Consider the following 12,145-nt stretch of genomic DNA (forward strand, 5'->3'; position numbering starts at 1 on the left):
GCCAAATTGTCTACAGAGTTCTTACTGCAATAATTAATCTGCAATATCTTTCTAGGTCAGTTCCCAACAGCAGGCATTCATCTTTTGCTCTCTCCTCTTTTTAAGAAAAGAACAAACTGCTGTTCAAAGTTTAAAGTTCAATTCTCAGTTCCAAAAAGAACAAGAAATATAAAAGAATAAAAAAAGAGTGCACATTATGTGCCAAGTGACAAATCCAGGACACTTCTCAGGTCCTGGATAATTATAAATGCAGGAAGTGTTTTGTTCCTGGCTTCAGAACTGCAGCAGTAGCTATCATTGCAATGCATCAGCGAGGCTATCAACTACATGGATACACATTTCAAGAGGAGCTACAAAAGGCAACATTTTGTAGCTTCAGAATATGCAGGAAGTGCTTTGCTCCTGTCAAGACCTATAAGCATCCTGTATGCTACAGTGAGATCAGCTGACATTCTTCTCAACTCCAGGTGTAGGCCCAAATTATTCAGCCTCATCATAGGAACATGCTGTCATTGTAAGCCCTATCGAGTGAAATTTCATTGTATCACATCCAAGATAAAGGAGACAAACTGTGCAAATTGCCGTGAGTATGGTCTCACCAATTGTAGTAAGAGTCTTCTTCCTGTACTAGAATTCACTTTCATAAAGGCCAACATGCCATGCAACTTTCTAATTACATGCCGTACCTGCATGGTAACTTTGTATTCCTTGTACTATAACACATAGTCTCTTCAAATGTCAGTATTTACAAGTTTCGTATTGTTTAAAAAAACTTTTCTGGGTCAAAGTAAATAATCTCACGCACTACACTACTGATACATGCTGTCCACTCAATTAACCTGTCTATATTTTCCAGCCTCTTGTGCTGTCCTCACATATTACATTTCCATCTTTCTTTGTATTGTCAGAAATTTTTGATACATCACTCCCAATCTCTTAGTCTAACTCATCAATATAAATTGAAAATATGTGAGGCTCAATCACCAATCCTTGCAACATTTCATTAGTCTCAGTCCAACTTGAAAATGCACCATTTGTCACTCCTTCTGTCCACAGAATCACAGAATTGTTATGGAGCCATTCAACCTGCCTTGTCTGCACTAGCTCTCTGAGTGTTTTAACTTAGTGGCTGTATCTATCTTTTTTCCCAGTAATCCACACATCGATGCGTGGTTAAATAGTAACATTACCCATTTGAATGCCTCAAGCGAATGTACCGCCATGATACTTCCAAGCAATGCATCAAAAGTCCTAAGTACTCAATGCGTGGAAAAGTTCTCTCAACTCGTATTTGCTTCTTTTGTACAACACTTTAAAAGTGCACTCTTGGTTCTTGATCTGTTTACAAGTGGGAACAGTTTCTTCTTATTCATTCTGTCCAGACCCTAATGATTTTTAAGTTCAGTCAAATCTCTTCTTAACCTCCTCCTCTCCACAGAAAACAGTACCAATAACTCCAATCTATCCTCATAAGTGAAGTGTCTCATCCATGAAACCACTTTCATAAAACCTCTTCTGCACTCTCTGATACATTCACATCCTCCCAATAGTGTGAAACTCAGAACTGCACACACTAATCCAGCTTAGGTCTAACCAATGTTGTATATAAAGTATAACCTTCCTGCTCTTGAGCTGTACACCTCTACTTATTAAGCCTAGAAATAATGCAAGGTTTATGCTCACTCCACCTGTCCTACCATCTTTATTCACTTAAGGATATATATACCCAGGTCCCTCAGTTTTTGCACACTTTTAGAATAGCGCTCCTTAGTTTTATAATCTCCAGGTTGTTTCTGCCATAGTGAATCACCTCACATTTCTCCACACTGAATTCATCTGCCACTTATCTGCCCACTTCTCCAACATGTCAATGTTCTTCTGAAGTTCTATATTGTCCTCACAGTTCACAATTCTCAACTTCTGTGTTATCTGATATGTTGAATTTGTCTCCTGCACACCAAGGTTTTATATATATCATTTAAACTGATCAAGAAAAGCAAAGGTCCTAATACAGACTCCCAACCTCCACTGCAAACCTACTTCCAATCTGAAAAATATCCATTAACTATTACTCTCAGTTCCCTATCTTTCAACCAATTTTGTACCCTCATTTCTACTGTCCCTTTTATACTATGACCTATAACTTTTGTCTTTTATCACTCTACCTTCCATTCCACTAGTACTCATAAATACTTCGAGATTTTGCATTTTATCCATTGTCTGAGAAGGGTCTCCATTATCCATGCTACCCAGTTACCTACTTAGCTGTGGCCTCTTTCCTCACGTTGAGATCTCTCTAGATTACTCCCAGAAATCTCTCTACTGTGTGGGAACTTTTGTTCTAAAATGTATCCCCTGAATCAAAACTGAAATTGTATTTTCTAAATCTCCACTGTCATACCACCTGCTGCCAATCCATGTCCCTCATTTCTAGTGTCTAGTCTAGGGCATTTAACCTGTTTTTATATTTTCCCATTGGCTTCACTGTGTCCCACTATTGTGGTAGGCCTCCATTGATTTAACTCCACTGGCCTGGAAACTACCAGTCAGTCTATCTTGGGAAAATGATAATCAATACTGCAAGGATTTTCTGTAGCAGTTATATATACTTAATTTCTCATACATGTCCCAAAATTCATCATTGACAAATTCACCTTCATTATAACAGAGATCATGAAAAGTGGTTAGCAAACAGGATTAAGAAGAATCCCAAGGCTTTTTATACATATATGAAAAGCAACAGGGTAGCCAGGGAAAGGGTTGGTCCACTCAAGGACAAAAGAGCTAAATCAATGTGAGGAACGAGAAGAGTTAGGTGAGGTCCTAAACAAATACCTTGTGCCGGTATTCAAAGAGAAGGAATTGACGGAGGATGATCTCAGGGAACGGAGTGTCGAGTTTCTAAGCCAAATTATTCCTAAAAAGGAACAGGTGTTGTGCTTCTTAAAAAACATTAAGGTAGATGAGTCCCCAGGTCCTGGTGGGATCCATCCCAAGAATTTGAGGGAGGCAAGAGAACAAATTGCTGGAGAATTGACAGACATCTTTGTATCCTCTTTGGCTACAGGTGAGGTCCCAGAAGACTGGACAATAGTCAATGTTGTTCCATTGCTTAAGAAGGGTAACAGGGATAATCCTGGAAATTACAGGCCTGTGAATCTCATGTCAGTGGTAGGGAAATTATTGGAAAAGATTCTCAGGGACAAGATCCATATGCATTTAGAAGCGAATGGGCTTATTACAAATAGACAACATTGTTTTGTGCAGGGGAGATCGTACCTCACTAACTTGATCAAGTTTTTTGAGCAGGAGACAAAGATGATTGATGAGGAAAAAGTCGTTGATGTTGTCTACATGGACTTCAGTAAAGCCTTTGACAAAGTCCCTCATGGCAGACTGGTACAAAAGGCAAAGTCACATAGCATCAGGGGTGAGCTGGCGAGATGGATACAGAATTGGCTTAGTCATAGGAGACAGAGGGTAGCAGTGGAAGGATGCTTTTTGGGATGGGGAGTTGTGATTAGTGGTGTTCCACTGGGATCAGTGCTGGGACCTCTGCAATTTGTGATCTACATGAATCATTTGGAGGAAAACAAAGCTGGTCTAATTAGTAAGTTAGTGGACAATACAAAGATTTGTGGAGTTCAGATAGTGCGGAGGATTGTCAGAGGATACAGCAGGATACAGATCAGTTGGAGGCATGGGCAAAAAAATGTAGGTGGAGTTTAATCCAGACAAATGTGAGGTTATGCATTTTGGAAGATCAAGTGGAAATTATGCAGTGAATGGCAGGATCCTTAGGAGTATTGATATGCGGAAGGATCTGGGTGTGCAGGTCCACAGATCACTGACAGTGGCAGCGCAGGTAAATAAGGTAGTAAAAAAGGCTTATGGCATGCTTGCCTTCATTGGAAGGGGCATTGAGTATAAGGATAGACAAGTTATGTTGCAGCTCTATAGAACTTTAGTTAGGCCACAATTGGAATATTGCGTACACTTCTGGTCATCACATTACGAGAAGGATGTGGATGCTTTGGAGAGGGTACAGAAAATGTTTACCAGGATGTTGCCTGATATCGGGGATTTTAGCTATGAAAAGCAGTTGCATAGACTGGGTTTATTATCACTGGAATGCAGGAGGATGAGGGGGCGACCTGACAGAAGTTTATAAGGTAGTGAATGGCATGGATAGAGTGAAAAGTATGAGGTTTTTTTTCCTGGGGGGAGGGGTCAATTACAAGGGTAGGGGGGAAGTTTAAAAGAGATGTGCACGGCAAATTTTTCACGCAAAGGGTGGTGAGTGCCTTGAACGCATTGCCAGAGGTGGTGGTGGAAGCAGACACAATAGCAGCATTCAAGAAGCACCTGGATGACTACATGAATAGGAAGGGAATAGAGGGATGCAAATCCTGTAAGTGAAGACAGTTTTAGTACAGAAGGGCAAAATCTGTCAGCACAGGTTTGGGGGGCCAAAGGGCCTGTTCCTGTGCTGTATTGTTCTTTGTTCTATACATTACGAATTTTGTTGTTGAATCAAAACCTCACTTTTTCATGCTGTTGTCCACTATAACCCATCTATTATTGTTTATCACTGTGGATTTGTTAACCCTGGTAATCATGTCTACAAAATGTAGTAGAGAGATATTCCAACCTGTGTCCCATACTTTCAGATTCCTGACTATTGCTTCATTAAATTCCCAAGCTAAAGAAACACTTATAACCAATTGTGCTGGTGTCTTATTATATTTAGTACATATATCACTATCACCACTCACCATCAAGGTAGATCCACCATTTAGTCTGGCACAAAGAATGCATCAACAACCAAGTTACCCAATGGCCAGCAAGTCTTCAACCACAAACACAATATTTTTTCACTATTCACCTGTATCATATTCAACTTCAGTACCATCAGTTTCATGAGTTGCTTCAAAAACTTGACTATTTATCTTTGGACAATTCCTGACAGTTTCATGGGGTGACACTGGAAACACTACTTAACTATTCCCTGTGAATTTCTGGGATCTACATGTTGCCGGTCTTCACCACAATCATGCACTTTCCTCTTGTTTCAATAATTTTGACCATATACAGTTGCCTGTGACTAGGCCCCTTCAACTCAGAGACATAAGTTTGGAGTCTTCCATTCGCTGCATCATCATGTAAGTCCAACATACCCTGTGAAAGTAGCTGGAAATGAATGCCTCCGAGAAAATCTGATGGGATCTGCCATTTGTTCAAAAAGAGAGCCATTACCACAAAATTGAACTCCCACCAAAATCAAAAGGCTATACAGATATTTCTCACAATCACAAGTAGTTTAGACACCAGGACAGACTCTGGAAACACTAGATTGAATTTCTTTAACTTTAATAGAACCTCTTGAGCTCCATGATATATTCTTCCATGGACTAATTATCCAGCTAATTAAATTTATCAAAAATTGCTCATAGGCTTTCAACAAGTCATCCTGTTTCTAAAACCTGTCCATAAATCGTATTAGAATCTATAATCACTCTTTGGTATCCTGGTCTGAAATATTCTAATTTCATTTTTTATTTCTGATTTTGCACTTTCCTGGTAAGGATAAAGCCAAAGCAATACCTTGCTTTATCTTGGTCAAAAATATACTCAAGTCCACAACTCCACCTCATTCTTCCAGTGCTCATACGACTCCAATTCCAAAAACATTCTTAGATTATCATAATTCATGCCAACCACAAAGTCAACCTGCTCTGTAATGTAACTACGGCTTCTTAATTCAAAGTTGTTATGCTGAATAGTATTGAGTGATCGTATACGATATCTACCACCCTTACTTCAGGAGTAAGAAATCTATAGAATCAATATCAAGGCTCTTAATCACCAGTAATCATGCCACTTGTGTCCTTAAATCAAACTACTTGAATCATAACTTCATCATAACTTGCCTCAATTTTGGTGTATTTCTTTGATTTACCAAAGCAAAACACTGGTTTTTGTTTGTATTCAAATGGTACATTGAATTGGTTCAATCTTCAAATAGACAGGGACAGATAATGCCTATAAAGATAATATGGGGCACGTGGATATTGCAATGTGGAAAATGTAATTATAATTGTAATATGCATGCTGTAATCCGTATACAGCTTGACAGTGTTCTGTAATTCAGCAGATTGAGTTTTGACCAATACCGACCCCACACACATTAAACAACAGCACACACAATAAAGCAGTTAACATTGTTAACCCAAACCAGGTAGGGATGGTACATTTCCTTCCCTAAAAGACATTAGTGAACTAGATGGGTTCTTACGACAGTTAGTATCTGTTCTCCTAGAGTCCTCTATCAGCGAATTTTGGTTTTCACTGCTTCCACACCAATCACAGAATTATTTCCAGAAATTTCACCATTGCAGATTTTTCTCTTTGCTTATTCAATTTATTGCATTCATGTTTTATCAAACTATAATTTATTTTTAATCTCTGGGACAAGCAAGAGAGTTGCGCATTATATGAAAAAAAAGCAGAGAAAATGTTCTTATTTCTTAAAGGAATAGCTATGTCACCAGTAAAAATAAATTTGAAAGTTTAACATTTTTCAGTATTCACGGATCCAACATTCCCAGTAAGGTCACACAGAAGCTTGATAAACCCTGGGTTTAAAATAATGCAAACATGATAGTACAAAAACTAAACTATGGTGAGGACTAGAGTGTTGCAATTAATTCTGTTTCAAAAAGGAAATTAAATGTGTTTGAATAATCTAGAAATAACATGATAACATAACACCTAACAATAATTTAGAAAATATGTTAGCTAATGTGTACTTGAAATGACCAATTATTTTTATGATTTCAATCGAATATACACAAAATACTAAATGAGTTCCTTTTCAGTAGAAGTATAATTAGAGAAAGGAGAAACTAACAGTATGCTATTATTAAGATTATCAGAATAATAATTTAGTTGCGATTCAAGAGGTGTAACTGCTCAATTACAAACTGCCCAAACTAACCAAAGGCAAAATCTCATAGTGACATGACACGTAGAAAACCAACTAACGTCAGTAAAAGACAGATCTCACAACTTGGATTTAACTCCCTGCAAGCTGTTTGTAGAAGGGTGTCGAATACACCCTCCAGACATTTGATAGGCTGTCTTTTTTTCCCCTCATTGTGATCAACATCAGTTGACATTACATAAGTGACACTTGGTGAGTGAGTTTTTATACCAGCTTACAAAAGCAGATGTTTTCTCTCAGTACATGCTAGAAGAGAGTATTTTTTCAATTAGTAACAAAATCAGTACTTGCACTGTGTCAACAAACCAAGCATTACCATTTTTAAAAAAGCAAAACTAGCTTCTGCAGCAAACACCTTACAAGTTCCCAATAAGTAATCATTTTTACCCAAATTTCCATGTTTATAACAGTTATTATACATCACAAGAAATTCATGTGAGTATCCCAGTTGATTACAAAATGCCATTTTTAAGATATAAAATAGCTGTTGAGATGTACAGGATGTTGTGTGCATTCATATTTTTGCATTTACAATGTTGTTAAAATTCAGTATACCCACTAATGTGTTAAGTTTTAAAAATATATTGATCAATGATTCCGAACAGGATATCAAAGGCTATGTGGAAAAGTGTAATTGTTTAAATTACATGTAATCAGATATTAGCTGTTAGCTTAGTGGCAAGAAAACATGACGAAATAAGCAAAAGCCTATGTTCAATGGTAAATACAGAGCTGTAATGGAAGATCATGCAGTTGAATATCAGGGTGATCACTTTATTTGTAATCAACATACTTAAAGCTAGAATACTTACTAAAAAAAGAATATTACAACCTATTTAATTGAAAAATCTACAAAACAATGAGCTGAACTCATCCTGTTTGCTGCCCTTGTTCTCAACTGCTGCTGCTAACCCTTGTGCAATATGTGATAATACTGGAACACTAGATGGCAGTGCCAGAGGTCATTGTGATGTGGCCTATATAACTGTCCTATAAAACTTCATATTATTTATTTGGGTAAGCATAATAATAAGTCAAGAAGATGATAAATATAAACAAAAACGAATCCTTACTTTGCTGTTATTACTTTAAATTATGTCTAAATACAGTGTTGGTATCCTTAACCTCCCCACGGTTAAAATTAAAGTTTGGTGCAAAGTAGGTTATGATCTATAGCAAATACCAGGTGTTGCAAAATCTCACCACCACCCTCACTAGATAGACTGCGCATTTTAAAACAGATTTCAGACCGATTTTTTTAAAAAAGTGGTCCAGTTTCCATAAATCTATATCTTATTTTCTATGAGATTATTTAATCGTCTGCACATTTGAAATAATCAACGACACTGGGGGTTATTTATTAAAACACTAGCACGATTAAAATGTGCTCGCCGCCCTTGGAAGTTATGGCACATTGAAACACCGGTGCCAATAGTTCAGGCAAGATTACATCCGGAGCTACCGGAGTTCTATCTACCCATCTGACCTTGAGATAGCGATGTGAGAGAGGGGCATTCCTCTGTACAATTAACCCAATGTGTAAACACAAACGTTTATGTTGTGCTTTTAAAATTATTTTAAAATTATTTGAGGCACGACGACAACCTTCTTCATGTACTTCAATACGCCTGATGTGTCCAATCAAGTGAAATTTACAAAGATTGAAAAGACCAGACGTGCAGTCCTCGTAAACGATACTGCTTGCAAATGTTAACTCCACTCTTCAACAAAAAAGAGTTAGCCTAGTGTAGGGTATCTGTGTTAATATATTATTCTGCGAATACAGATATTAAACGAGATCCAGTTTACTGGAGCTCTATTTCAGCGATCTTTAAGATGCTCGTGTGCAAGTTTGGTGTCTGGATTTATTGTGTTGAATGTAAAAATCAGCAGGGGACGCTATTGCACGAAGCAACAAACTTCCCCATCCCAGTACCTTGACTAAAGGTTGCTGACAATTCCTCTCTGCTCAGCTTTTCAAACCAGTACCTAGCACATTCCAACATCTCCTTCTCTCCTTTCTCTGCCCAATACTTTGCTAGTAAAATTCACATCACTCATGAAGCCTACATGCCTAATACAGTGAACCAGTAGATGCTGTTTGAGCGAAATTGGTTTGAAGTCAACGAATGCTCAGCCCTTCAAAGGCATGGGTACCGAAACGATCACTTCGAGAGTGTAAACTTATCACACACTATTTCTGCGAATCAAAGGCTCCCGTGAAGATAGTCGCTGGAGGACATCGAAGTACTCACCATATTGACTTCAGAAACCATATCTATACTGGCAATGTCTATGTTCATGCCAACACGCACAGGGTCACCTGCAGACAAACAAGATTGCCCGCAATGTGATCTCTTGAATTTAACTATTTCGTGCAGTTTATAGACCAAGTTCATTTCACAAGACGAGAACAGTTAGCGTGGCTCCCATCACCCCCTCCCTCTTTTAAGCAGCTGAACATCACATTTCTCTAAACACACAAAAACCCACCGACAACCATTTCCACGCAACATTACTGTACGGTATGTGACTGGCATTTGATGTCCTATTTTACTATGCCAAATATATAATACGTATACATTTAAAATTAGATAATGATATGGTCCAGAAGTGGTAGTTAAACGAAAATACTGCTAAAACGTTTTCGTTAATATATATTAAAACTAAATTTTAGCTAAATATGCCTTGCGGCGGAATATATCGTTGGAGTATCCCTCGCCTGAAATCATTTTGAAACCTCCTTACAAAAATCTAGCGGCTAATTACGAGCATGGAGCTGTAACAACTACCAACACAACTTATAGGACTGACTGATGCCTGGCCATCGAGACAAAAAGACCCATTAAAGCTGATATTGACGAAACACTGGTTACTCTGAAGTATGGAATTCGGTCAACTTGGGGGAGGGGGGCAAAAATTATATTAACTTTCAAATCATTTCCAGATCCGTTTGACACAGTAACGGGCGGGGGGGGGACACTTAAGGCTGTAAGGAATCACATTAACAATAAATCAAATTACCTCCAAAATCTGGCCTCAAACGGATGTCATAGCCCTTCAGCAGTCTATCAACCGTCTCCTTTACCAATGACATATTACTGGGGTCATTGACACTAGATTGAGAGGGAGAGAAAACAGTTAAGAATGTTGCTCCCCCCCCCCCCTCTCTAAGGATGAAGTAAATGTTGCATTTGCAAATGAAAAGGTGCAGAGAGAGAGATGGAGAGACACCTCCAGCTGCCCGGCGCTATGGCTTACCTTTGTGCACAGACCATCGCCACTAGCAAAGGGAACGAGAAAGCGCTAAAGTAGCCCCTTTTCCGAACTCTCAGCATCCCTAAGTTTTCAGATGATTTCGTTTTTTTTTCAAGGGAAGGCAGCAGGAGAGAGAAAGACAGAGACAGACAGACAGGATCCAACTTATTCTGACCAGTGCAGTAATTCCAAGGTGGGGGGCGCCTGCGCACACTCCTCACACAACATCAAAAGGCAGAGGAAGCGGCTTCACTTTGCAAATATATAAATATATATTTATGCAGGAAGGGGTAAAAGGGAGAGGGAGAAAACGGAGAGAGGAGTGAGGGAAGATGGCATGAAGAAGAGGAAGGGGAAAACAAGATGTCTGTTGTTTTCTAAGCACCGTCTGTTTTCTTCCGTCTCTTTCTTTTTACATATGTTTTTTTCCTTCTTCGCCTTTCTTTTGGATGCTGATTGGTAAAGCGTCCGAAGATGCCAGGGAGGAACGACCACCGTGCGCTTTTCTCTCCCGAAAATCTTGGCGCATGGTGCTGTTCAGAAATCGCTATCCTCTTAGCCGACTCGTCTTTCCCACAGAGGAAGGTCGGCGGGGGTGGGGGGGGTGATGACGGGTTGGGGGCTAAATATTATTTTAATGGAATTTTGTTAATTCTGGGAGATGTTCGGGCAGTAGACCCACATAACGCACACTGCTGCCTTTGAAATAAAAACGGTGTGGAAAAAAGATGCGAACCTGCCGGCTTCCGCCTGGATCCACATTAATATTCGTGACCACGCAGGGATACGTTCGTCGCCTCTCCCTGTTTACTATAGGTATTTTTTTGGAAAAGGAGGAGGCTGTTGGAGCTTCTTTAAAAAAAAAATATATATATTTATTTATTTTGCATTAATGCCCGAGCTCAATGGCGGGGGGGGGTCGTGCGCGTCTGGCAGAGCTGGACTGTGTGTGCTGTTCCTCCACAGGATTGAACTGTTAACCGCAGCGAACGCGTGCACCCAGCTCGAGCCCAACGGTTCCTTTTCAAAAATCTAACGGACGCTGGATCACGTGAGAGCGGGAGGAGGTGGGGGAATTCCTCGGCTCTCCACAATGGGAGGAACAGGGAGCAATGATCCATGCACACACACGCGCGCGCGCACGCCCTTTTAAACTTGCCCCTTTTTTTCCCGCTGTCAGGCACACACAGCGATTTCGTGAGTGCAGCGCCTCTCGAGACACGTGATGTTGGCGAGATTTTCACCTCGTCCATATGATGCCATTCTTCATATAAGATGTGCCACTTCAGGTTCACGAATGCCCGACCCCACAACTCGGATAACAGATTTTTTCAACAGTGCAATCGGTTTTCTTCACTCAAAGACTTCTGACGTTTTGGTGCCACCCTGCAAGCACCTGTGCTCGAGCAGCTGTGTGAATTTTGACACTGGGCTTCAGTGTTCAATTACAAAAAACAATCCACAAGAATTTGAACTCGAATCCCGTTCCTTCTAATAATTTCCAGTAAATTACAATTGTCTGTCTGAATTGAATTGACGAATGGAAACAAATTCAGTGCGTTGATGTAACTTCGAAAGTGGAAATTCTTGGTCCCCAATTCATTTCTTAGGTAAAAATTGCAATCTATAATTCAATACATATTGACGAGATACACTTAAGTGTGGCAGATGACGAAAATACAAATTGTTCAGTGCTTCTGACGGTTGCATTATTGCACCTATTTTCGTGTGATGGTTACAAGAGTTTGGTCATAGAATCCCTACAGTGTGGAAGCAGGCCATTCGGCCCATTGAGTCTACACTGACCCTCCAAAGAGCATCCTACCCAGACCCACTCCTTTACCCTCTACCTGTGGCACTGCATCTGCCACAGCTAATCCACAT

General features: G+C 39.6%; 1 protein-coding gene across 4 annotated transcripts in view; it reads right to left on the reverse strand.

Moving 5' to 3' along the window:
- Window positions 1–11,079, reverse strand: part of gabrb2a (gamma-aminobutyric acid type A receptor subunit beta2a) — a 239,094-nt gene extending 228,015 nt beyond the window's left edge. For all 4 annotated transcript variants that reach the window (XM_048603699.1, XM_048603701.1, XM_048603698.1 and 1 more), the window contains exons 1-3: window positions 10,265–11,079; window positions 10,028–10,119; window positions 9,259–9,326 (exon numbers count right to left, since the gene is read on the reverse strand). In XM_048603699.1, coding sequence (XP_048459656.1) covers window positions 9,259–9,326; window positions 10,028–10,119; window positions 10,265–10,341 — 237 coding nt within the window. In that variant the 5' untranslated portion in view covers window positions 10,342–11,079. The remainder of the gene's footprint in view (window positions 1–9,258; window positions 9,327–10,027; window positions 10,120–10,264) is intronic.
- Between the last annotated feature and the right edge of the window lie 1,066 nt (window positions 11,080–12,145).

The sequence above is a fragment of the Rhincodon typus genome, chromosome 12 (genome assembly GCF_021869965.1).
Source record: "Rhincodon typus isolate 14 chromosome 12, sRhiTyp1.1, whole genome shotgun sequence".
Classification (NCBI taxonomy): Eukaryota; Metazoa; Chordata; class Chondrichthyes; order Orectolobiformes; family Rhincodontidae; genus Rhincodon; species Rhincodon typus.